The 27,643-nt window shown below is 39.9% G+C and overlaps 1 protein-coding gene across 1 annotated transcript in view; it reads left to right on the forward strand.

Moving 5' to 3' along the window:
• Positions 1 to 27,021, forward strand: part of LONRF2 (LON peptidase N-terminal domain and ring finger 2) — a 43,685-nt gene extending 16,664 nt beyond the window's left edge. Inside the window, exons 3-12 of the mRNA XM_045980196.1 lie at positions 6,143 to 6,265; positions 8,411 to 8,569; positions 9,098 to 9,299; positions 9,688 to 9,787; positions 10,070 to 10,184; positions 13,333 to 13,454; positions 14,833 to 14,991; positions 18,112 to 18,274; positions 20,728 to 20,877; positions 22,629 to 27,021. Of these exons, the coding sequence (XP_045836152.1) occupies positions 6,143 to 6,265; positions 8,411 to 8,569; positions 9,098 to 9,299; positions 9,688 to 9,787; positions 10,070 to 10,184; positions 13,333 to 13,454; positions 14,833 to 14,991; positions 18,112 to 18,274; positions 20,728 to 20,877; positions 22,629 to 22,823 (1,488 nt within the window). The 3' untranslated portion in view covers positions 22,824 to 27,021. The remainder of the gene's footprint in view (positions 1 to 6,142; positions 6,266 to 8,410; positions 8,570 to 9,097; positions 9,300 to 9,687; positions 9,788 to 10,069; positions 10,185 to 13,332; positions 13,455 to 14,832; positions 14,992 to 18,111; positions 18,275 to 20,727; positions 20,878 to 22,628) is intronic.
• The last annotated feature ends 622 nt before the right edge of the window (positions 27,022 to 27,643 follow it).

Below are 27,643 nucleotides of genomic sequence, written 5' to 3' on the forward strand. Positions count from 1 at the left end.
CCAAGGACTCCAACAGCCCTAGCCAACACTGGTATCACAGACACCCATAGGATGCCCACAGTCTTGGGTGCTGAGTGTTCCCACAGCCTGCAGCGGTGTTGGACTCCATTGCCAGATCTGCACGGAAGCTACGCCACGGCACCCCAGCCAGCCTGTGCCCTTGCAGCCAACTTTAGAGGAACGTCTTTCCCCCTCAAACGTACCTTGTTCAGATAGAAAACCAGTAAGGAAATAATGGACTTGGACTACATTTTAGGCCAAATGGATCTGATAAATACATATAGAATATTCCATCCAAGAGCAGCAAAATATATATTGTTTTCAAGAGCAAACAGAACATTCTCCAGGATGGTTGATAGGTCACCAAACAAGTCTTAACAAATTTAAGAAGATTGAAATCTTCTTATTAATTAAATCAAGTATTCTTTCCAGACACAATGTCACGAAACTAGAAATAGTAATAGGAAGAAAGCTGGAAAATTCACAAATATGTGGAAATGAAGCAACAGACTTCTAAACAACCAGTGAGTCAAAGAAGAAATCAAAGGAGAAATAAAACTTGAGACAAATGGAAATGGAGACATACATACCAAAACTTATGGGTGCAGCAGAAGCAGTTCTAATAGGGAGGTTTACACCTACGTTAATAAAAAATACTTTAAACAACTTAATCTTATTCCTCAAGTAACTAGAAAAAAAAAACTAAGCCCAAATTTAGCAGAACGAATAAAAATTAGAGCAGAAACAAAATAGAGACTAGAAAGACAACAGAAATATTCAATGAAAGTACGAATTGGTTTCTTGAAAAGATAAACAAAACTGACAAAACTTCTGCTAGACTAAGAAAAAAAGATGACTCAAAAGAACGAAATTATAAATGGAGGAAGCATTACAACCGATGCCACAGAAATACAAAGGATTGTAAAGGACTTTGAATAATTATATGGCAACAATTGGCATAACTTCAAAGAACGGGCATAAATTCCTGGAAACGTACAACTTACTAAGACTTACGAAAATATAAAAAATCTGAACAGGTCAGTAATGAGCAAGGAGATTGAATCAGTAATCAAAATCTCCCAAAAAAGAAAAGCCCAGGGAAAATGGTTTCACAGGTATATTCTACCAAACATTTAAAGAAGAACTAATACCAATCTGTCTCAAACTCTTCAAAGAACTAAAGAGGAAGGAACACTTCCAGACTCATTTTATGAGGTCAACATTACCTTTATCCTGATAAGTACACTCCAAGAAAAGAAAATTATAGGCCAATATCCCTGATGAACTTAGATGCAAAACCCTCAACAAAATGCTAGCAAACAGAATTCAGGAACATCTTAAAAGAATTGTATACCATGATCAAGTGGATTTATTGCTGGAATGCAAGGGTGATTCCACTGCTGCAAAGTAATCAGTGTGATACACCGCATTAACACAATGAAGAATAAAAATCGTATGGTCATCTCAATAGATGCAGAAAAAATATTTGACATAATTTAACATCCCATCAGATAAAAACTGTCAATGAGTTAGTTGTAGAAGGAATATTCTTCAACATAATTAAAGTTATATGTGCAATCCCACAGCTAACATCATACTCAATAGTAAAAAGTTAAAAGCCTTCCTCTAAAATCAGGGACAAGATAAGAAGGCCCTTTCTTACCACTTTTTTTTTTAAAGATTTTATTTATTTATTTGACAGACAGAGATCACAAGTAGGCAGAGAGGCAGGCAGAGAGAGAGATAGTAGGAAGCAGGCTCCCTGCTGAGCAGAAAGCCTGATGCGGGGCTCTATCCCAGGACCCGGGAATCATGACCTGAGCCAAAGGCAGAGGATTTAACCACAGAGCCACCCAGGTGCCCCCTCTCTTACCACTTCTGTTCAACATAATACTGGAGAAGTCCTCACCACAGCAATTTGGCAAGAAAAGGGAGAAAATAAAAAGTATCCAATCAGAATGGAAGAAGTAAAATTATCTGCTTGCAGATGACATGGTTTATATATAGAAAACCCCGAATACTCCACCAAAAAACTGTTGGGACTAATCAATGTATTCTCTAAAGTTGCAGGACACAAAATCAGCATTCCAATACACTAACAACAGACTATCTGAAGAGAAATTTAGAAAGCAATCCCATTTACAATAACATCAAGAATTTAAAAAAAAATAGCAAAAAATTTAGCCAAAGAGGTGAAAGACCTGTATACTGAAAACCATAAGCATTGAAAGAAGTTGAAGAAGCAAATAAATGGAAAGATATCCTGTGTTCTTAGATTGGGACAGTTGATGTTAAATTGTCCATACTGCTCAAAGCAATCTACAGAGTCAATGTAATTGCTTTAAAAATTCCAATGGGATTTTTCACAGAAGTAGAGAAAACTATTCTAAAATTCATAAGGAAGCACAAAAGATCCTTAATAGCCAGAGCAATCTTGAGAAAGAAGAACAGAGCTGGAAGCATCACGCTTCCTGATTTCAAATTATGTTGAAAGTTACAGCAAGCAAAACAGTATGGTACTGGCATAAAAATAGCCACATAGACCAAGAAAACAAAATTTAAAGCCTATGAATACACCTATGCGTATGTAATCAACTCATCTTATACCAAGGTGCCAAGAACATACAGCGAGAAAAGGATTTCTTCAATAAATGGTGTTAGGAAAACTGGGTATGCATATGCAAAAGAATGAAACTGGGCTCCTACCTTGTACCACCCACAAAAAATGTGCTTGGTTTAAAGACTTAAATATAAAACCTGAAACTGTGAAACTCCTAGAAGAAAACAGGGAAAAAGCTCCTTGAGATTGGCCTTGGCAATGATTTTTTGGATGTGATCCCAAAAGCACAGGTACCAAATGCTAAAATAAACAAGTAGGAGTGTATCAAACTAAAAGTTTCTGCACAGCAAACAATTAATAAATTAAAAAGGTAAGCAATGGAGTGGGAGACAATATTTGCAAACCATATATCTGAGAATGGACTAATAATATCCAGAATATATGAAGAACTCCTCAAACTCCATAGCAAAAATTGAATAGTGAGATTTTAAACATAGACAAAGGTCCTGACTAGACATTTTTTTCCAAAGAAGATCTACAAATAACAAATAGGCCCATGAAAAGGTGCTCAACATCACTAATCAAAGATGCAAATCAATACCACAATGAGCTAGCACCTCACAACTTGTTAGGATGGCTAGTATCAAAAAGACAAGAGATAACAAATGTGGGCAATGATGTGGGGGAAAGCATACCCTTGTCTACTGTTAGTGAGAATGTAAATCGGTACAGCCATTATGGAAAACTGTATGCAGCCCCTCCTCAGGTTAAAAAATGGAACTACCATATGATCCGGTAGCCCCACTTCTAGGTATATAGATGAATGAAGTCAGTATGGCTACACTCAGTTAGTTAACAGATAGCTACACTCCCGTGTTCATTGTGGCATTATTCTCGGTACCCAAGATATGGAAACAACCTAAGTGTGGGCAGTTTAAGAAGGTGTGATACACACACACCCACACACTCCCCCCCACAGGAATATTATTCAGCCTTTAAAAAGAAGGAAATCGTGTTATTTCCACCAATGTGGATGAAGCTGGCAGGTACTGTGTTAAGTGAAAGAAGCCAGACAGGAGATAAATACTGTATAGTATTTGTCAAACAAAAAGTGATTTCATAGAAACAGAACAGAATGGTGATTGCCAGGGCCTGGGGGGAGGGGAATATGGGGAGATGTAAGTCAAAGGGTACAAACTTTCAATTATAAAAGATTTTGAGGATCCAATATACAGCATGGTGACTATAATTAATAATGCAGGATTACATACTTGAAATTTTTCAAGATTGGATCCTCACTGCAAAAGAAGGAGGGAAGAAAGGAAGGAAGTTAAGTATGTGAGGTGGTGGGTGTGTAATTACCTTGATTGTGGGAATCATTTCACAATGTATGTGTATATCAAATCATCATGATGGATGCTACATTTTATATACATTTATATTTGTCAGTTCCTCAATAAATCTGGATTAAAAAACAAATTCAGCTATCATTTGGAGGAGGTTAAATTCTTAGCTTTGGGCTTCATGACAGTATTTTTATTTCCTGTTTGCTTTAACTCTCAAAATGTCTCATTCCTGGGGTGCCTGGGTGGCTCAGTGGGTTAAAGCCTCTGCCTTCGGCTTAGCTCATGATCCCAGGGTCCTGGGATGGAGCCCTACATCGGGCTCTCTGCTCGGCAGGGGGCCTGCTTCCCTTCCTCTCTCTCTCTGCCTGCCTCTCTGCCTACTTGTGATCTATGTCTGTCAAATAAATAAATAAAATCTTTAAAAAAAAAAGTCTCATTCCTGAGACATTTTGAAGGGATGAACAAGGTGAGCTATGCTATGTACATTACCTGTCATAACTGCCATCTGAGTAGGGTTACTGGTCAGCAAATGTCAGGTAGCTTAAAAATTTCTTGTTCACCATATGATTCACTTGCCTGAATGAAGTACTATGAAGCTAATAATATTTCTTTTTAAAAATTAAAAAATATAAATAAACAGACTTTAGTATAATCATTCATTGGAACCTACTTGGTAATAGGGAATAATGAAAGGTCGATCCATTCAGCAATGTGGATGAACTTCAGAAGCATCACATTAAAGTGAAGGAAGGCACACAAATACATGTGTGATTTCATTAAATGAAATTCTCAAAAAAAGCAAAGCTATAGTGACTGATCAGTGGTTCTTAGACTTGGAGAGAGGTGAGGATTGATTTTGAAGAGCATGTGAGAACATTCTGGGGTGATGGAAATGTGTTACATCATGATTGTGGTTGTACTTACACACTGTGTACATTTGTCAAAAGTCCTACATTGTACATTTAAAATTGGTGAATTTTATTATATATAAATTACACCTCCATAAACTGTGGCAGCAAGAAAGTATAAGCAAGTGTAAGTCTACCACAGAAGAGAATAGGGAATATTTATGAGATGAGAAAGCTCAGCAGATTTTTGGGATGCAGGTAAGTGGACGAAAAAGCAGAGAACATTATAGTTCAAATGGGAGCTGAGCTCATGTCCTAATACAAACTCCAGAGAAGATTAAATTTAAGCTCTTGGGAAAGGAATGAGAAAGGTGGTTTGCTTGACATACCAGTTCACCCCACCATGCAGAGCAGTAGTGGGGCAAAAACAACAACAAAAAAATCATATTGCCCCACCCCCACCTCCTACAAAGAATTTGGACAGACTGCTTGGGAAAAGTGTGGCTGCCAATGCATGCAGGAGGTCCCTTGGCCCCCTGAGTAAGCCCCTCTAAATCCTGATACATGGGGCTCCCAGCCTAAGGCTTGGTTTCCCTACCATATACCTGAAAATCAAACCTCTCAAATAGATCCCCCTCATGTAGGTGAAGAACCCAAAAAGTCTTCCATTCGGCAATGAAGTCTCTATGAAGTCAAGGGTCTGACTCAATATGAGACAAAACCAGTTGGAAACAGCACATCTTTTTAAAAATATGAATGAAGAAACAGGGACTAACAAGAAAAAAATTCAATAAAATAAAGAAGAAAAAGACTAACATGCATGATCAGGACTGACCCAAATGGAAATATATGAACTGATAAATTACAATGTTTACAATGATTTGAGAAAAACACTGCACTCACCAACAAAACAAAACAAAACAAACCTGCTGGTGGAAAATACTGATCCATATTGTATTTTGTTTATTTCTGTTGTAGTATTTTGTATGTTATGCTTTGTGTTGTAGCTATTTCTGGTCATGTTGGTCTTCTCTCACAAGACTATGCTCCTGAAACGCAGGAACATGGTTGTGATCTGTGATGACTGAGTATCTTTAAAATTGGTAGATAGCCACTTCTCTCTTACTTAGCATGGCCCTTGAAACTGCCTTGGGCTCAAATTCCTGGTCTGGTGACTTCTGTGTTCTGTTTATAGATTGTGTTTATGAAATACTCGGATTTGCTCCAGTTCCAGGGTAGTAGAGCTAGAGCCATTCTTGGTGGGGTTTTGTTTATTCTAGCTGATATGAATATTCAGTAGTTCTAATGATTTTTTCTGGGGCCCTTTGTATGCAAGTATATTATCACACTTTTAAAAAAATGTATATCTTGTCTTTTGATGAATCCAGGGACATCATATGAAGGCTCAGGCTCTTTCTGGATTGGGAAGAAGTAAGGAAGCATTAAAGGAGTTTCTCTACTGCCTTGCTTTAAATCCTGAGTGTAACTCAGTGAAGAAAGAAGCACAGAAGGTGTGATTTTTCTTTAAACGAATTTCTTTCTTAAGTCTCATTTATAGCCTTGATGTCCATGCTGAGTAACTCCTGCATGTCAGATAAACAAAAAATATAGTTCTGAGTATTCATGACAATGTGATTAAAAACACACGGGGTTAATGATGAGTTTCACACGTTTGATAATGTTCATCCAGGGATAAAGCACTATGTGTTATGCGATAGCACTCGTACAGCTCCCCGTTCCACTGAAGTAATGACATGAGCTAAGGAGGCAGGGTTGATGTGTGAGGCTAGGGGAAGCAGAGTGAGTTTTCTTAGAGTTGTAATTTCAAGCATTACAGTTTGTATAGGAGCCCTATAAAAGACATTGTGATAATAGACAAAATATACCAGTTCAGCTGGAAAGCTTGACTTGAAATTCTCAGCCAAGCTTCACCAGCATGATGCAGAAATATCTTTTCTCTTATTCAGGTCTTTAACCCAGTCTTATTAGAGGTCACTGAGTCACATTTACTGTGGGAATCCACCCTATGTTTAAGAGCCCTTATAATAGTTATAAGGTTATAAGGTTTCCTCCTCTGGATGCATTCTTGTGTCCCCCAGCATCCACATCTGACAGCGAAAGATGGGGGAAATTTTACCTTCCCTTGTGTTCATACCATGAGGTATGTTTTTTAGTTTGTGTTTGTTTATTTTTAGGCTAATACCATCACACTGTTGGCCCCTATAAGAACTGTAGTTAGCCCAAACACCTAGATCTTTTTTTGTTTTCTGTGAGAACCTTCTAGCAATACTTTTTATCCTTGTATTGTGCAGTGCATTGGTCTTTCATTTTTTTTAAAAGATTTTATTTTTTATTTGTTTATTTGACAGAGAGATCACAAGTAGACAGAGAGGCAGGCAGAGAGAGAGAGAGGGAAGCAGGCTCCATGCTGAGCAGAGAGCCCGATGCGGGACTCGATCCCAGGACCCTGAGATGATGACCTGAGCCAAAGGCAGCAGCTTAACCCACTGAGCCACCCAGGCGCCCTGCATTGGTCTTTCTTAATGCTGTGAAATGATCACTTATGGGTTTTGGCCATTCTTTCAACTTGTCAAAATAATTTTGAATCGTAACATCAGCTCTTCTATCCCTGACTGCTTTGTCCTACCTGCAAATTTCACAAGAACCTTAAAACATGTCTCAACTACTCCTTATAACAGCTTAAGAAATTCAGCCTGAGCTCAAAATTAAGCAGATTTACAAAGGTCTCAGTGCCACAGTCCAGGTCTGGTGATGCTTGGAGTGCTTCTTGTCTTTGTGGGTCATATTTTCTCCCTGTAGCATTCTGTGAGTGGTAGGTATCTTCTATCTCAGTGCCCAAACACTGCCAGCCTGTTGATGCCCATGAAATGCTGTCATCTCCTGGGCAGCCTTCTGCTGCTTTACTGGAGCCCCTCAGAGCCAGTGCTGGGGGCACCAATGTCCCTGCTGAGTGCTGTTCCTTCTTTATACAGGGGTCATGGGTGCGGATGCACTGACCTGTCACATGAAGAATAGTGGCAGGTTCTTTATTACGTTTCTGTTTCTCCTTTGTACCTCTCTTAGCCTTTGGATTCAGCTGAGTCCATGAGGCTCAGGACCATCAGGTGACTGGCAGTTACTTCCCACCACCACCAAAGGCTAGTTCATGGCTCTTGAACTAGAATTATGGCTCTTCACCTGGTCTCCCTTTAAGTTCTTTACTGGATGGCTCTTGTGGTTCTCTTGTACATTGAGCGGTCTTCTAGAAATATCTCAGTCCTATGGGTGATCACAACTCAAATTTAATTTAGGATCCTTGCAACCTTTGCACCTCTACTTTTCTCTCTTAATCATGAGACTTTTAGGGGTGATTTTCTGTAGCAGGTGTGTAAGGACCCAGCAGATAAAAATGGTAATGTTCATATTTTGTAATTGGTAAGGCTAAGCTGGGAAGGGACTGGTAGATAACACGACTAATCGATGCTTTATGGTTTCAGAAACTTGAGTTTTGAAATAGTGGCAGTTGGATTATGGTAATTATTCTTTTCAGTGTGTTAGGTCTACTTGGCCTTATAGTTTCCTTTGGATCTCTAAGGCATATTATGTATTTTTCAAGAGTTTTAAAATACTTTTTTTTCTTCTTGGAAATTTTATAGGTAATGTGTGAGGTATTTTTTCCAGCTTCAGAAAACATGCATCAGAATTTGACATCTTCCATCCAAAGCACAATATTGAACAGCAGGCTAAAGGCTCAGTGTGCCAGCCACGTAAACACCCAGCCTCTGGAAGAAGACAATGGTGCTGGGGGTTCTAAGGTAACGAAGCGCGTGTGTTTGTCACTATTATCTTGATTAACCTTTACGTAATTCGTAATTTTGAACACTTACAAGTTATTCAGATTGTGGCATTACGTTAGTTGGAAGTACTTCTCAAGACCAGTTTCTAGCTCCTCAACCTGAAAGTTGAACCTTTTAAAGGAAGTTGGTGGAAGTAATGAAAATGATTGAAAGAAACATGTAGAGGCGTTCAGGACATCACACGTTGAGAACCCCAGGCATCAGGAGACTCTCGTTTATTTTGGCTTGGAGAAAAGAAAGCAAAGAGGTGATTTGAATAGACAAAGATTGATGTTCAGTTGATCTGTCTCAAAAAGAATTATTCTTTTTTTTTACCGTGGGAAGTGTAAAGCTCATCTTCAAAGTTAGTAGATGAAACCTATCACGAAGGAAGAGCATAAGCCCTCTTCTTTCCAGAGATTTCTAAGAAAGGCCACTACAAGATTATTGTTTTCTATTATGCTATGATTTCTTAATACTCAGGATTCTTTTTTCCTATTTAAACAGAATGCATCTGAGAAATCTGATGTATTTAGAAATACCAATTCTTCAGTTTTGTATTTTATACTGGGTCTGCACTTTGAAGAGGATAAAGAAGTGTTAGAGAGCATCCTTCCAGTAGCACCCAGCACCGGTTTAAAGAGACAATTTCCAAATGATTTGGAGGACGTGCCTGAGCTGAATGGCCCTGGGAAAGTACCCAAGAAAGGTCAGCAAGTGATTTTGTCATGGAGTTGTATGACTCCAGAGTGATAGACTGTTAGTTAGTATTCAGTATATTAAAAAAAGTTATACAGATAGTTTAAAATGAATAATGAAAGGAATAGATCAGCTTTATGATGATAGAACAGTTTAAAATGACTAAGCCTACAAAGACTTCATAGTCAGAAATAGGGAAAAGTTAGTTATAACTTTAACTTTTATTCTTGCTTACAGTCCAGATAAATTATTGTTGTGTATGGTTAATCTGATAGGAAATATCGTACCCAGCATGATTTGTTATATTGGTGTGACACATTTTAGCCAGAGGAAATGCAGTTGCTGCATGTTCTTGTCCAGGTGAGCAATGTTAATGATAGCATTTTAAACTTTTTCAGAGGCAGATTCCTCACCTCAAAGGAACATGACCTCTAACGTAGGAGAAAGTCCAGAGCTCTCCATAGATGTAACTGACTTTGAGTGTGCCCTTTGCATGAGGTAGGATGACAGAGAACCTGTGCAACTCTTTGAAAAACTCATCCTTTCTGAATTGGATATCCTAACCATAATGGGCTTTTTATTATCAGAGAAATTATGTATACCTTAGTAATGAGTGATTTATTTTCTAAAAATTTGATAAGGAAAATCTCAATGGAAAATGGATATCAGTAATTTCTGTAGTCATGAGGGAATTGTCTTAAGGAATTCTTTGAAAATAAATAGATTATTTGAAGATCTCTTCTGGACATTTTTGGCTAAAAACTCAGATATATTTTCCAGGTTGCTCTTTGAGCCTGTTACTACACCATGTGGACATATGTTTTGCCTGAAATGCCTTGAGCGCTGCCTTGACCACGCCCCACACTGTCCACTGTGTAAAGAAAAACTCTCAGAAGTAAGTATTTCTTCTGAAACAACAGGACCATTCGGCCCCTCTTCTCATCCCTCAGTAGATGCTCATTTCTGGGGTTGGTTTTGTTTATACGACCCATTTACTAAAGAAAGTTGGATTGCTCCAGTCAAGAGAGGTCTTTTCCTCTCTGATTTCTCAAAAAGTACAAAAGGGAAGTTTAGACACAAACAGTTAAACTTGAGGGAAGTTTTTAGGCATGAATTATAGTTGAGATACATTGAAAATGAGTAACGTAACTGGAGCTCCTACAATGTTATAAATAGTTGAAATAACATTACTGAGTCCTCACCAGGTATTAATCATAAAGGGATGAGATAACATTATGGCACACTTAATATGTGCTAAGGATTCTGGCCTTTACCTCATCTCAAGGGGAAGTCATATTGTAGTACTCAGTTTTGCATAGGATCAAAGACTTGATCAGTTTTGACTACTGGGATATTCTTTTGGTGTGTTATCTGTTGTGTCTTTTGTCTGTAATCAAAGCTGGTAACACGATTCCATGGAGGGAAGCTATTTAGTTATGTCTAACTCAAAAATAAACTGCTAAATCCATACCTTAGGTATGGTAAATACAAAAAAAATAACACTTAAAGCTTTTAAAGGCTTTCTGATCAACTTTTCAAATTGTGAATATGTATCAATTCTCTTGGGCTCTGGTGCCATTAACCTTCCATGAAGCAAGTTATTTAACTTCTGGGGGGGGGGAGTTTAATCTATAAAATAATACTAATAATATTTTCCTTAATTACTTATAGAGATTATACTTAATGTATTTTAAGTAGGACAAAGTGGTGTTTTAAAGATTTATTTGTCTATTTTTAGAGACAGAAAAAGAGTGTGTGTGCTTGTGCGGGTGTAAGCTGGGGGAGGAGGGTGGAGGGAGAGAGCGTCTCAAGCAGACTCCCCGCTGAGCATGGAATCTGATGCGTGGCTTAATCTCAAGACCCTGAGATCACGACCTGAGCTGAAATCAGAGTCTGTTGCCTCACCAACTGAGCCACCCAGGTGCCTGGGGATTAAGTGTTTTTTTTTAAACAAATGCCCAGTAAAATTAATTTTAAATTTGATATGGTAAAGGAGATGTTATACGGATGTGAATTTTTAAATAATTATAACTTAGTTTACTGCCAAAATTTGTTAAAATAAGTTTTTATAATTGAGATCTTTGTAAATCATTCTATGTACATACTTGCTTTTTAAAATTGCGTACATCCTGAAACTCTAGGTTATTCACGGCTCTCATCATGGGAATGACTCATTGTACTATGCACCACATGTCATGATGGTGGGTGATTTTGAGTCTGTGTGGCAGCTTCCTTTGGCGGTTCCTCTGCAGGTCCGCTGCACTGTGTTTGTTCTCTCTTCCTGTTAATGGTAGAATAACATTTGGCCTCTTGCCTGGTTGCACCCATATGTGTCTGGGCCAGTGGGCCTGGAGGTGGTTTATTCTCAGACAGTAAAATGCATGTCTTTATGCCCACTGTTTGTAACGCAGACCTTTCTTTCTCTTCCGTGTTCAGTACTCTCTGATAGAGGACTATGTGATGAACAGTGTGTTGAGGTTGACACTGTCATATAAATTCCTTAGGGACGGAGACGACCTCCTGTCTTGTTTTCACTCTATTTCCAGGGGCCAGAACACATAGCAGTTCAGGAAATCCATGCTGAATGAAAGATTGAATGAACGAATGAATGAGTGAAAAATTGAGGGCAAGCTCTGCATAGATTGCCATTGTGTAAGAATTAGAATATAACAAAACTAAGTAAAATGAAAAGTCACAACTCACTCTTTCTTCGCTGCAGAAACTGCTTCATGAGCTTAGACTTTCTCACAGACATTATCATAAACATGAACCATCAGCTATCTAGGTATGCATAGAAGCCTTGGGTAACATAATGCCAAGTAAAGCAAATTGTATTACTCTTCAAGAAAATGGTGCCATAAACTAACCATATAAAATACGAATGTCATTAATAATACTTACTGTGAATTAAGTTAAACTTGTTTCTCTGGTTATTCTGTTACTGAGTGTCTCAAACACAGTTGTGTCCCAAGGTTGAATCCCTAGTTCTTAGTGACAGCAATACCCATAGCTTGTTTCACACAAGCTAAAGGGAGACGAGGCAGGATGTCTAGGACTTGCCCAGATGTAACTGTTAGAAATATGTAGAGCACCCAAGCAGAGGAATGCAGCAAGTTAACAAAGCAACAGCAGCATATTGAAAACTATGAGCCTTGAGGTCCTGGTGCCACTGTGACTCTAAGCTAGTTCCTAACCTTTCTGAGACCCTTTTCTCTACTGGCGCACTGTAAACATTACTTCTGAGATAGGGCTCTTTTAAGGCCTAACTTAATTTATATGAAGCATCTGCATTTGGTACCTGATATATATTAAGATGTTAGTGAAAAAAGCTCTTATTTGCAAATTCATAGGCCTAAGATAAAAGTAGTGCACAAACATGCACACAGAATAATAATAAATCCTCAGCTACATAGGACCCCTCCAGCCACTGATCCTGGCACATTTTAATTCAGGTTCCACCTATTTCCCTTCACATCCAGCTCGAATTCTGGTCCCTCTGTCCCTTTCCCAATCCAAATAGAGTCAACTCTGCCTCTTGCACAGATAAGTAACAAAGCAAAACTAGAGCAAAAGCCACAAAATTGGGAAGATTGGTTTCGGTTTAAATTCACAGTCTTAAATCCTGGACTCAAAACATTAGTAGTCATTCTTACTATGCGTCTCTAGTAGCTTCAGTTTTCCACTTTCTCAGATGATTATTTCCCATTTCTCTTCTTTTGCAACATATCCTACACGCTTCCTCTCCCTTCTCTGACATTGTGATACTTGACTGAGAATGCAGAAGCTGGTCAGGCTGGGATTCACTCACCCTTCCTCCGGGTGATGAACACCTTCTCCTGCCCTTTTCTCAGAGGGGAGGAACTGCCCTGCCCCTGTCCCTACCCCAGGCTGGCTGACCTCCAGGCTCTCCATCCTCAACCCTTTGTCTTCCGAGAGGCTCTACCCCTCTCCCTCTTTTTTAACCGTTTCTACTGGGGAGAGAGTACTTTGTCCTCTAGAATTAATTACCATGTGGTATTACTTAATGTTTCCTTTTGTTACAGTTGTTGGCAAGCAGAAATTTTAATGTAACTATGCTGGCTGAAGAATTAATATTTCAGTACTTATCTGATGAACTCTCTGATAGGAAGAGAATTTATGATGAAGAAATGACAGAACTATCAAAGTAAGTTTCAAGTTGTATGTACTTGGTCTTGAGTTCAGATTAAAAAAGGAAATCCTTGCATTCATAACTTTATTTCAGGTACCCACCCCCGGCAGAGAAATTAGACCTAAAAATAGAAAAAAAAATCAATTGCAAAAAATTTATGGAAATTTAATTGAAAAGGGTCGTAAAAAATATTTCAAAAGTATGTCTTCATGGGACCCCTGGGTGGCTCAGTTGGTTAAGTGTCTGACTTTTGATCTCAGCTCAGGTCTTGATCTTGGGGTCATGAGTTCAAACCCCATGTTGGACCCCATGCTGGGTATGGATCCCACTTAAAAAAAATGTGTATCTTCACAAAATTATGTAGTTGCTTTTTGAATCTAAGTAAGTGGTACTGAATTTTTCAGAATTGAAAAGGCACAGTATATAGAAACAGGAGGAAAAATAGGATTATCCCTTGAAATAGGCTCCAGGGTTGTTTTTGTCTTTTAAAGTGATCAGAGTTGTATGTTGTAGCAAACTTTAACTATTGAGGTCTTACAATTCTTCCACTCCTTGTTATTTAGAACTCATTACCTTTGACTACTGTGTAGTTTTTGCTTTCATCAGAACTTTTTCTCTTATTATTATTTATTTTTATTAAGGTAAAATTGATGCATAGTGTTACATGAATTTCAGGTATGTAACATAATGCTTTGATATTTATATATATTGAAAAATGACCATCACATTAAGTCTTAACATCCATCACTAAACATAGTTAGCAAATTTTTTTTCTTGTGGTGAGAGCTTGTAAGATCTATTCTCTTATCAACTTTCAAATATGCAACACAGTAGTATTAACCGCAGTCAACACACTGTGCGTTACGTCCCAGGCCTTATTTATTTACAGCTGGAAGCTTGTACCTTCGACCGTCTTCATCTGTTTCGCCCACCTCCCCACCCCACCTCAGCCTCTGACAACCACCAATCTTTTGTTTTTATCTATGAGCTTGCTTTTGTTCTTTTTAAAGATTCTACATGTAAGTGAGGCCATTCAATATTCATTTTTCTGACTTACTTCACTTAGCATAATGTCCTCATGGTCATTACAATTTTTTTGTTATCATAGTTGTAAGCTGTAATTTTTTCTAAGTAAATTAATACAATTCAGCATGTTCTGTCTCATCAAATTAAATACGACAGGCTTGTCAGGAAATCTGGTAAGCTGAACACTTTCTCATGAGGTGGTCCTTGGCTTCCTTTCCCCCACTAGAGACTGAGACAGGCCTGAGGGTTTTCTGTTGTAAATGAGGAAATTAAGGTTGGCTAGCTTTTGCTATGTTACAGTGACTAATATTCCCTTTTGTTTCTAACGGCTCCTGTTTCTAAGTTTATGTTTTCCCTTACCCAACAGTCTGACGAGAGATGTCCCCATCTTTGTGTGTGCCATGGCCTTCCCCACCGTCCCGTGTCCACTTCATGTCTTTGAGCCCCGCTACCGGCTTATGATAAGAAGATGCATGGAAACTGGCACCAGACGGTTTGGCATGTGTCTGTCTGCTGAGCACGCAGGGTAAGACTTTTCAGCATCCAGAAGGTCCTAAATAAATACGTAATTTGTTATTTTTTCTCGAAGAACAACTTAAGATGATGTTGAAAACTTCCAGTGGCTCCCATTATGTAAAAATGTATAAGTCTGAGGTCGCATTATGATGTGAGCCCAGCCTTCTTTGTAGCCTAGTTTCCTACTCCTTTCTCTCAGACATCATACTTGCTAGTCCACTATCATATTATTTGCCTTCCTCTAAATACAGTTCATATCCATTCCTCCATGCTTCTCTCTGGCTATAATTCTCTTCTAGCTCATCATCATGCAAACAAATCTAGTCTAACTTTTAAGGTCTAAAAAATTTGCTAAAAAATTATTTGGGGGAAATTGGAGAGGTAGACAAACCATGAGAGCCTGTGGACTCTGAGAAACAAACTGAGGGTTTTGGAGGGGAGGGGGGTTGGGGGTTGGGTGCTCCTGGGGCTGGGAATTAAGGAGGGCATATATTACAGGGAGCATAGGGTGTGGTGCATAAACAATGAATGCTGGAACACTGAAAAGAAATAAAACAAAATAAAATGGAAAAAAAATTGAAACCTTCATCTACACAGCCAGGCAAATTTCAGTCCTACAATAACCCCAGCTCTTAAGTTTTTACCTCTCCTTGTTTTACATCAAATTGGCAGGCAGCTCCCTCCATGGCTGCTCTGGGGTCTCTGCATCCTTCCCAAACTGTTGGATTCCTTAACCCCTAGGGTTTTGTTGTTACTGCATTGTTATCATGAGGTCACTACGTGCAAGTTCTAGCTAGGAGAAGAGGCACATATGCTCCAGGATTCTGGAGAAAAGGAGTACTTATGCCTGTTGCTCACACCTATTGGAATGGAGGCTGGGAAATATGGCCCAGCCATGTGCCCAGGAAGAAAGGGAGAATGGATATGTAGAACCATCCACTAGTTTCTACCATATATACCTAGGAACAGATCTTTTGAAAGATTGGTGTAGGACCTTTATAGAAAAAAATCTACAGCTTTATTGAAAAATATTTGGGAAGATCTAAATAAATGGAGAGAAATAACATTTCCATGAATGGATGCATAGACTTGAATGTCATGGAAATGTTAGGTTTACCCAAATTAGTCTATAAATCTGAAGTAGTTTCAGTCAGCATTCCAAGAGGGGTTTTTCATGGAATTGTTCAAAATAATTGTTTAGAATTATTATGGAAAAGCAAAAGACCAAGACCACGACAGTTTTGAAGACAGCAGTTGAGTAAGATGGGAGAACACTCCCATAATAAATTTAGAAGTCCTAGTAAGTAGACCACTAATATAGAATATGAAGATAAGAAATGGATCCACTCATAAATGGACCCCATATTTACATATAATTTTGTGAGAAAAGGCAAGCTGCTCACTTAAAAGGTGCTTAGAAAATTAGTGGGCAGTCCAAATGGGAAAAAATAATCTTTTCTCTTCCTTGCACCATATACACAAATTACACGTTATTTACATTTTCAGTGTGAAAAACAACATATAAAAATGTTAAGAGAAAACATTGGAGACTATAATTAGGAAAAGGGAAAGACTTTTTTAATACAAAATGCTGAAAGCACATACCATGGAAGAGGAGAGTAATAAATTTGAATATATTAAAATTTGATTCATCAAAATCAGCAAAAGCGAGTGAAAAATCAAGTTCCAGCCGTTGTGCTTCCATGAACGATACAGCACACTAAGAAGAGCATGACCCCAGATAAACTGCAGGACGTAAGTTTCCTGAACTCATCAGCGAGCAGATGTTGCTCACCACAAGTGCAGAAAGCCAGTCCCTCCAGGGAAAGCAGCAGACAAAAGTGTGGCTTACCTGTGGCAGGGCCCAGGAGAAGGAAACCTGTAAGTGTGTGGGAAGAATTCAGCTAGTTTTGGGCGGGGGGCATGTTCCAATGACCTCATGTGGACGAGCTTTAGAGTTCAGATGCAATGGGAATTTGCATTCATTCACAAGTTCTTATCTACAGACAGGACAGGATGCTCATTAGAAAGATAGGTGCTGCAGCTGAGATAGGCTTTGAAGGAGCTGACATTTGAAGGCATTTGTCTGCTGATGGCTGGGAAGTCCTCCCTTGAAGGGGATCTTCAGGGCACCTCCATCCATGCCACGGCCCGTTAGATAAGCAGGAAGAGATAGTTTTAGGAGAGATCCAAGAAGAGGTGTCCAGCCATATAGCTGGAACCATCACTCATCGTTAGCTTGAAGGTATGTGATGAAGTTGTTCATTTATTTTCAAATCACATAGCACTGGGTTCAGATCTCAGGTCTAAATCTTACTGTGGCCTTATATATGTTGTCTGGTTTTAAACCTTCCTGCTTTTGTGAAGCTTGAATAAGAACATATTATAAACTGCTCCACATAGTGATTGACAGGAAATGGGTTCAATTCGTGTCCTCAGGAAGTTAGAATGAGAGTTAAAAGAGTGAGAGTGGTTAAGATCACATGGGACAGCTTCAGAGTGAGGATGCCACCCTGAGCGGGCCCTGTGAGTGAGAGACATGTGGAAGATGGAGGCAAGCTGTAAAGGGCTACAATGGTCGGGGAGGGCACCAGAGAGCAGCAGGTGGTGTTGGGTCAGGACAGATCAGCAGGCTCATGCCAGACTCATGTGTGACTTCCAGTGGGGTCATATCAGTGGAATGGAGGAGTATGGAGAGAGCAGGAGATGAAGGCATTGACTGTAGATGACTTTGCATAGTGGTTTGTTGGGGAGGACAGGGCTGGCCAGCATCACTGGAAAATGGGGGAGGAGGGAGCAGAATCTGTGAGGGACATGGGGGGCCCAGACATAACTTGTGCTCTCTGTACCCCTTGACGGTGCCCTGACCAAGGGCACTGAGGATTCTCTACCTCTTGGGTCCTTCCAAAGCACTAGCCTGTTTGAAAGACAGGAGCACAAGGGCCCTTTTCCCTCCAGCCCTCCCCGTGCAGCCCTTGTACACCCATATGTTTTGCATTTAACAGAAGGAATCATCTGCAGGTGTCTCTTAGAGAAAATAAGCTTGCTGGTCCCATGTGGAGACACCATTTGTTTTGTTTGGATGTTCTGCATTTATAAAATCATGGTCCTTTCTCGCAACTGTTGTCAGAATTTCGGAATACGGCTGCATGCTGGAGATTAAGGATGTCAGAACATTTCCTGATGGGAGTTCGGTTGTGGATGCCATTGGGATTAGTCGGTTCAAAGTTCTAAGCCACCGTCACAGAGATGGCTATAACACAGCCGACATCGAGTATCTCGAAGATGAAAAGGTGAGGTTGCTTTTACAGCTGTGTGTTCAGAGGTCAGTCACCTTGTTTTCCTGTGCATGTGGAAAATCTTGGTCATATTTTTACAGATAATATTACTTATACCTTCCCTAATTCAGCACTTCAGTTATTTATTACTTCAGTGGATTTTTCACCTGATTTGGAGCTGGTGGACACGTGTCCTCCTCAGAAAAATTACCTTACTGCTGCACATTGCGAAATGCCTTTGTGGTTTGGTGTCTTGGCGTTCAGGAGTTGGCAGACCTTTCCCACAGAGGCCCATGCAGTCAATACCAGAGACTTTCCAGGTCAAGCAGTCTCTGTGGCAACGACTTAGCTCTGCCGCTGCAGCACAGAAGCAGCTGTAGACAGTCTGGGAATGAGTTGGCGTGACTGGTTTCCAAGACAGTGCTGTTTACATAGACATACGCAGTGAACAGGATTTGACTTGTGAGTAGTAGTTCATCCCTGTTCTGGATCCTGGTGTTAGTTCAGAATGAGATGTGATATAAAAAACAGTGCTTTAAAATGCTTTCTAAAGTTCATTATAAAAGGTTTAGATCTCTTACCCCTTGAGAAATATTAGTATGTCTAATAGAAATATCAGAACCCTTATTTTGACAGATTAACAAAATGTTTTGAAGGGATTCTCAGAAAGATGGGTAAAAAGATGTCCCTAGCCATCTTATCATTTATGGCCAAAACCAAGAAATAGTTCAGAGACTCATCAGGAGAAGAATGGGTAAACAAACTGTAGTCCGTTTCTATAATGGAGAACTACTTGGCGATAAAAACCAAGGAACTGCTCACACGCAGAACAATGTGAAAGAATCTCCTAGGTCTCTCAAGGAACACGTCTTTCAGTGTGATGCTAAGCCAAGGAAGCCAGACACACAACCACACATGCTGTGTGGGTCCATTTATATACTTCCAAGATGAGGCATCACTTGTCTCTGGTGTTAGAGGGCAGAGACTGGCTGGGGGTGGAGGGCCATTGAGGGTGATGGAAATGTCCCCTGTCCTGTTGAGGATTGTGGTCCCATTGATGCGTATGGCTGACCATTAAGATCGACACGTTTTTCTGTATGTAAATTATCCTGCAAGAAAAGCATTACAACCATCTAGAAAGAGGAAATCCTTGGAATTATTGTATGCCCATTTTGAATTCTTTGGTTCACATTTAGAAATGTGGAAGTCACTTTGGGGACAGTGATGTACATTCATAAGGCCCGTGAGGAGAGCCGCACCCCCAGCGCCAGCACCATCCCTTTTCCAGGTGCTGGTTCTGGCCATCCCGAGGACAGGACCTCACAGTGCAGGGGCCAAGCATGAGTCAACCCTAACATCACAGGACCAGGGAGTAGGGTTTAAAGGATGTGACTGAGTGTGATTGTTCTTGGGGTCCCTCTGCTGCCCCAGTAACAAATCCGAGAGGGTTTGCTGACTGTTGTGAATGGCAATTTTTGGTGGTATATGTTTTTAAAATGGTCACTTACGCAGCTACAACATGAAATAATTTTGGTGGTTTTTTAAAAAAAAAGAAAATCCCCTTCTACATATGAATGTTTAATTTGTGTAAGTCAAAATGAGAATGGTTGTATGCATTATAATCTAATTCCTCAGTTTATCCTAGTTTTCATAGATAGTGGTATTTTATAACCAGAGAGGACCTGAATGGTGTATTCCCATTTTGTAGATGAAAAAAAACCCCTACCTTTCAGGAGGCTGCATGACTGGCTCATGAGAATGAGCAATGAAGCCAGAACACGCCCGGGTTCCCTGATCCCCAGCCTAGTGCTTTTCCCACTTCGGTGTTTCTGAGTAGGACTGGGGCATACTTAAAATGAATGACTTGGCAGTGAGGTAGGCACCCAGAAGCAAAGCATATGGTAAATCTAGGCTATCAGGGCCTACTGCTGCATAAGGCTAATGAAGGGAATGTGTGATTGCGGTAACATGTCTTTTGGAATGTAGTTTGGTGATATGGAATACAATATTTTAAATGTCTCATTCTTTGACTTAGCAATTCTATTTCTAGGAGACTGTCCTGAGGGAATGGCAGCCCCTTCTCTCACCACCACCAACAAAAATAAAACAACCCCCTTCCCACATTTGCTTAAATATTTATATTGCTGTGTTATTTTTAAATATATCCTATCTGGATGGTGGAGTAAATTTTCAAATGTAGGATTGCATGTAGCCAATGAAAATTGCTCATCATAACATGGGATATGTTTATATTGTTAAGGTTAAAATCAGGATGTTATATATAGACAAGGCAGATATATCTTCATTATATAAGCAAAGTACAAATTGGTATGTTGAGCCTATAATAGGTTTATAAACACTAATCAGTTATCTAAGAAATAAATACCACAAATCCACTTAGCAAATGCGGCAGATGTCACTGTGTAATAACGAACTGTTGAAATGGTGGCCCCTTTTCCCTTGATCAGGTGGAAGGTCCAGCCTATGAAGAACTTACCAGCCTTCATGATTCAGTTTATCAACAGTCGGTTACCTGGTTCACTTCACTTCAGGATCACATGAAAGAACAAATTTTAAGCCATTTTGGGTTAATGCCAGACAGGGAAGCTGAGCCTCAGGTATAGTCTCCTTATTTCTTTTATAATGCTGTTATTTGCTGCTGTAATGTGCTAAGACATGTTATTCTGAAGGAAAGTTAGTGCTATGCAATATACTCCATCATGATCACTTATAAACCAATTCATTTATCAATAGAATGAAGAAGCACCTAATGTAGTAGCATGTGCCTTTGAAGCAAAACAGTCAGTGCTTTCTGAGTAATACTGCATAAAGGTAATTTGTTTTCTATCAAAAAAGAAATTTATTCTGATTGGCTATCAGCTTTAGTACTTCTATTTCTCTCCAACTATTTAATCCAGCTGTTTTATTTCTTCTCCCCCCATTTAAACCAGCTGTTTAAATCATTTAAGTCAGCTGTTTAGATCATTATGATTTAGAGAGTCATAAGCCTTGTATACTGGCTGAACCCTCTGTGTTTTGCCCATAAGATTGCCTTGTGCCTGGTAAACAGGTGTTGAATAAATGAAGAGAAAATCTAACCCTTGATATATTAGAAGTGTTCCTGCCTTCTCTCCAGCCCGGCTTTCTCTGGTGCTCCACAAGGGTGGAGCTTTCTGGGAACCTGGCTCTTCAAGAAGTGAGTTCCTGGCTTCAGGCTGTGAAGCAGTTCAAAGTGCAAACAAATCCTCTCCCCCTCCTCTGAGTGACAGAGCCAGGCAAGGATGGCTTGGGCTTGTGGCTGAGAGTGTGGAGTTCCTTCCACTGTGTGTGCTCACCTATCTTGCAGAGAGAACAAGGCTAGAGGACCAGCTCTCAGCAGGTTTGGGGGAAGATGAACTGTCCTTTGTATCTTTCCCATCCATTTTTATGTTCTTTATCTATCTCTGGAGGATTTCTCCACCCCCCCACCCCCCACCCCCGCCCAACCTATGCCTTTTCCAAAACTCAGGAGCATCCTCCTGTAAGCCAAAAATTGTCTCAAATGTAATAATCCTGATCTTTCAGTAAAATCTTCCTCCCTCTTATATAAATTGACACCGGCATCCACCTTCTCGGTTCCCAGTAGGGATCCTGTATATATCTGTATACGTTTGGGGTAGGATTGGAGGAGAAGCCAGGACAGGAAGTGGGAGGCCTGGACATCTAGGCTCTTAATGCCAGGATTACTGAGAACAACTGTTTGACCAGCTTTACTTAGAGCTCAATCCAGAAATGTGTGCTTGGGTATGTGAAGTAAATGCTATCGGTTAGCATAATAATTCTTATACAGTTAATTCATGGTGATTCCCATGTATATAATTAACAATAATTCATATGTAGATGTTTCATCTATGTCTGCACATTCATAACATAGCTACTAAAAGCTTTATTATAAATTTTATTATAATAATCAAACTTGTACACCTATTTTTAGCCTTCCTAATATAGAGTTTTCTATGATGTATTTAAAACTTAAAAAACAATAACATAGAATACTGGAAATAGAGTAAAAATTATGGTCCCCTTGTCTGAGTGGTGTATACTCCCAACTAGAGCTTTGAGAGAACAGCAGCAATTAATTCGTGGAATTTCTCCATGGAAGTTACTTCTCTTTGCAAGCGCTTTGTTTTGTGAGTTCTTCCACATTTAAATATGTAACAGGAAAGTACTTTCTATGTCAAAGGCTCAATGGATGGGAAATAGACCTCAAGTAGAAGGTGGCATTTAATTCTGGCTCCTGCCTTGTTGGTGGAACAAAAGGACAGTATTGGGGAGGGAGGAGACTTGTATTTTAGGTGATAATTTCGTTTTGCTTTCATTTCTTCTGCAGAGTAACCCTAGCGGTCCCGCGTGGTCCTGGTGGATCCTGGCAGTGTTGCCGCTGGAACGCAAGGCTCAGCTGGCTATTCTTGGCATGATCTCCCTGAAAGAGCGTCTGCTTGCCATTCGGCGCATATTAGTCATCATCACGCGTAAGATGAACAGTCGGCAGGAGCTGGTTAATAGCAGGGAGAGAAATAATTGATCATCTCTCTCTGTCAAGGTTTCTGGAAGCCCTTGTACTTTTGTGAGGAGCCGCTAGGCGTGGAGAGTAGCGTCGCATTCATCATGCTCTGTAAAATGCTTGTTGATAGGGTTACAAAATGGAACACTTAGCAAACATTGACTCCTTCTCAAATCTTAAAAGTCTGTGCCTCATGGAACCTGACTCTGTGCAAGGTTAGCCTGAAGTTTGAATGGAGCCCATGGTTGGAAAAGAACCTAAAAGTATCTCTCTGAAGCATTTGCTCAGGGTATAGTTCGCCGACAGTAGGGAGCACCACAGGTGGTTGGCGAGTGATTTAGGTTTTGCAAGAAACAAGGACCCCCTCCCTGGTACAGTGTCTTGCTGCGCCAGATGGAACAGCATACTTTGGTGGCTAGACAGGAAGGGGGAAACCACATTTTTATCTGGAAGCATATTTCTCAGAGCACAGGCTAACTGAAAATCCGCTTAGGCTTTGTGTGTCATTGTGAAGTTGTCTGTGAAGTTGAGGAATCAAACTGTGGTCCTATGCAGGAGCCCAAATTAGTCGTCACCCAAGAAGTAGTGGCTGCCAGATAGAACTGCGTTTTGTGTCCTGCAGTAGTTCAGATTTTGTGCATTGCATGTTGTAATCAAACGAACGTCAGAATACACAAAGGTGTACCTTGGATAGAGAAAAATCTGAGAACCAGTATAGTTGACCTGAAGATATATATCCCTACACACTCAAGAAAGAGTGAGCAAAAGTTAGCTAAAACTGTACGTGCATTGGGATGTCAAACATACAGCCAAAGTAGCGCAAAAAATTCCTTGAAAGCATAACCCTGTCTCATTAATTTGGTGGGCACTAAGCATTTAGGAAATTGTCCTCTTGCTACTAGGATTTGCATTGGAAATTAGGCCCATCAGTCACTTGAGTTCACCATCCATCCACTCATATATGAAGATGTGAAAACCTGCTATGGAATGGACATCTATTCCAGGAAAACACACCAGGACAATATGCAAGAAGCGGGAGGTAGAAACAGGATGTAAAGATTCAGCAATTTTTTCCTCCACCCTCAACCTAAAACTTGTCTTTGTGTCTTTTAAAAAGAAGTTTTAGAAGTGATCAGACCTGGTGTTATCTATTAAAGAACAATACAGGACAACTTTAACCTCTGATGCAAGTTGGTAGTATTAATTGGGATAAACATTTAAACCTGAAATACTGAATAGTTCTCACTGGCCTAACCAGCTTGTGTATTGAGTTGGCTTCTTGGTGTATGATGTGGATATTCTTAAGGGAAAGATGATGAGAACCAGACCAGGGAATAAATCATAGCTGTAAGTTTTGCTTTATTCATTCAAGGTGTATGATATTTGAGTTTTAACAAATGTATTTCACAGTGTCAAAAGTTGGTTGTTTATCAGTCCATCAAGCATTTTATTAGAAAGACCTTATGATCGTGTTTCACTGTAATCGTAGGAGTTTTCAATAGCTAAAGGTCAGTTTCATTATGGGAGCGAGAAAATATTATTCTTATATAACTTAATCATAAAGAGAATATGTAAAAGTACTTCCAATCAAATGTTTCTAGTGCCTCACTTGCTGCGAGTCTCAAATCTCATCTTGAATATGTTTTAAAGGCAATTTGGCCAAGTGATTTCTAAAATATTTTATTGATTTATGTGTTCATGATAGTATCCAACATTCTTAGGCATGTATCTTAGCCTGATCATCTAAAAGAAAGCAAAGCTGTGTCTAGTATGCCAGAGGACCTTTCTTGGGAATCGTTCATGAAAATAGGTATGCACTGACCATTCCCTTTCTTTTTCTTCTGAAGAATCTTTCCTACCGTAAAACATACCATTGCTGTTTCCATCTGAGAGTGTGTAAAATAACCACCATGTGATCAGTTTCCCCAGGAGCCTTCCTGAAGTCTCTGCGCTCAGAGTACCAGTGCTTGCTCTGTATGCATCAGATGCTATTGCTTTCTCAACCTTACTCTGGAGATGTCATCACTGGCCCAGATCTCCGACCAGAACCACTAACTTATCTCTTCCTGATTCTGTCTGCCTCTTTCTGAGTTGTCAGCTTGTTCTGAGTGTTCTTGTGTAAAAGCCTGTTTGGCAGTAATGATGTAGATAGAACAACAAAAGTTTCTGTTGTCTTTGTCTTTTGACACCCAAGGGAATGGACTGTGACTGCTTCATGCTCTGTCCAGCATCTCACCTCTGCTTAGAGCAGAGCAGCTGATGGGCACTTCCTGAGCACTTAGATGGTTTCCTCTTTTTTTTTTTTTTAAGATTTTATTTATTTATTAGAGAGCACCCATTCAAAAGAGCCCAAGTCGGGGGACGGGGACGGTTCAGGGAGGGAGAGGGAGAAGCAGACTCTCCGCTGAGCAGGGAGCCTGACATGGGACTCAATCCCAGGACCCCAGATCATCACCTGAACCGAAGTCAGACACTTAACGATTGAGCTACCCAGGTGCCCCTTAGATGACGTTCTTTATCAGGAAGGTGGACCAGGGAAATAATATCTCAAGTCATATTATGAGGGAAGCTTCCTTTTACAAACTTAAGGAAACATAAATTCCAGTTTGCTACAGATTTGCTACAAATTTAGCTAAAGCAGTGGAACAGATATCTCTACCGCCCCCACAGCTCTTTTCTATCATGAAGATGTCATTTCCAATATTTCTCAGAAAATAAGGTCTCAGTCAGTGTCAGAACATTCAAGTTTAATTTTACTGAAAATGTTCCAACACTAATGGTCTAGTTACATCAGGATAAAAACAGAATCTACTTAGAGAGTAATAATAACAGTGTGGGGGAGTAATTTTTCATCTTTAAGTATATTACTTGAAGTACATTCTGTACACTCTGTTAGGTGTTTTTCCATTTCACTCTCCTCAGTGGCTTGACTCATAATTCCATCCCTGCCTGCGTCTCTGGAATACAACTGATATCCTGACCGGCAGTATTTTGAAAGCTCATGAAATTTTTAGGATATCATATTCTCTATGTGTCCTCATCTTCAAAATTGAAAGTTAGAAAACTTTTTAAAAAAATGTTTAAGATTTATCCATGCAACCACATAAGTGGTTCATAACCAATTCATGTGCCAACTTTTGGAGTGCTGTCCTATTTTTATAACCACAGAGGTGTCCTTTCTTCTCTTAAACATCACCCCTCTTACCTCCCAAACCAAAAAGCACCAAAACTGTTTCATAAGTTGTATCTCAATTATTAACATATATCAAGTCTTACTATAGGACTTTTGAATCATCAAGGAACAAAATTGTAGATGGTAGTAGCATTACCATGAACTACGATAGCATCACTCTGCCCTAAAATTATTTGAAAATTGGTAGTTGTTATAATCAAAATAGTCTGTTGCCTGGACTAGCTGTATTACATAGAAGTCATTATGATTTTTAAGTTGCTTTTAACAAGTACTCATCTGTTTGTTCTTCCTTTCTCCTTTAATGTTAAATTACTTTGATAGATACCACTCTAAAATTTAGATGTTATCTATAAAATAATGTGATAGATATGAAGAAGAAAGAGCATTAGGAGGGAAAATAAATGTGGGTGAGTTTTGTTTGTTTAAGGCACGAGGTTTTATTTTTCCTAAATACTCCCCACAGAATAGGGTAGAGAGGTCCCCATCTCCAGTTCTCAGCATGAATAGCAGTGTCAGCTTGCAGAAAGCACTTTTTCTGTAGCTCTGCCCCAATGAGAAGACCCTGCTCTGATTCTGTGGTTCATCAAAACTAAAAAACCAGGGAAGCTAAATCTGAATGAGTAGAGAGCTGTGCCAGCCATATGGAAGAATTGAACCCTGACTGTTGCCCAGTAACACCTCGTCCCTACTGGAGCTAATGCTTTGTTCTGAGCCATTGTCTTCTGACTCGTAGGAGGTGTTTCCACCTTTGCAACTACTCGCCTTAACTTCATCTTAACTTTGGCCTCTCACCTGCTAAAAAAAATTACCAAGTCTGCTGAATCCCATCAAGTAGCTTTTAGTAGTGGATCTGCTTTTAGGTGAATATTAGCATATTGAGTATTAGAATATTGCCGGAGCATAAGCTATTGAAGAAATTCATGAGCCACCACTGTAGATAGACCAGTTGAGGACATAGCTCTGATTTGTGCCCAAGACTTAATTTTTTTTTTTTAAGATTTATTTATTTATTTGACAGACAGAGATCACAAGTAGGCAGAGAGGCAGGCAGAGAGAGGGGGAAGCAGGCTCCATGCTGAGCAGAGGGCCCGATGCGGGGCTCGATCCCAGGACCCTAGGATCATGACCTGAGCCAAAGGCAGAGGCTTTAACCCACTGAGCCACCCAGGCACTCCCAAGACTTAATTTCTAAAGGTGGCTGGGTGACAATGCGGAGAAGTCCGTGCCGTTGGAAGAAAAATTTATTGTTACTCGTATTTCTACTAGAAATGAGAGGCATGCACTCAGGGCCACATGGGGAAGCACCAGAGCCAGAAAGCAGAAGCGGGAGTGAGGGTGAGAGCCTTTATTGTGTTTCAGTGGGAAATACCAGGCAGGGCAGGGGAAACAGCTTGGGATTATCTAGTTTGGATGGTGGTGGTGGGTTCTGGGCTATAAGAGCAGGATCTATTTCTCTGGTATTGAGCTCTGGGTGATTAAGGCCAACGACTCTTTTCTCCTGGACTGTAAGAGCCAAACAAAGGAGGTGGCTTAGGGTGTGGGCTCTGGATTGATTGGTTCTCATATGAAAGGTATGCTTCCTTGTGGACTCTTTGCTGCCTCTGACTAGTCAGCCTGGAGAGGGCAGTCTCACCGACTGGTGAGGAGG

Source organism: Meles meles, chromosome 16 (assembly GCF_922984935.1).
Source record: "Meles meles chromosome 16, mMelMel3.1 paternal haplotype, whole genome shotgun sequence".
Classification (NCBI taxonomy): Eukaryota; Metazoa; Chordata; class Mammalia; order Carnivora; family Mustelidae; genus Meles; species Meles meles.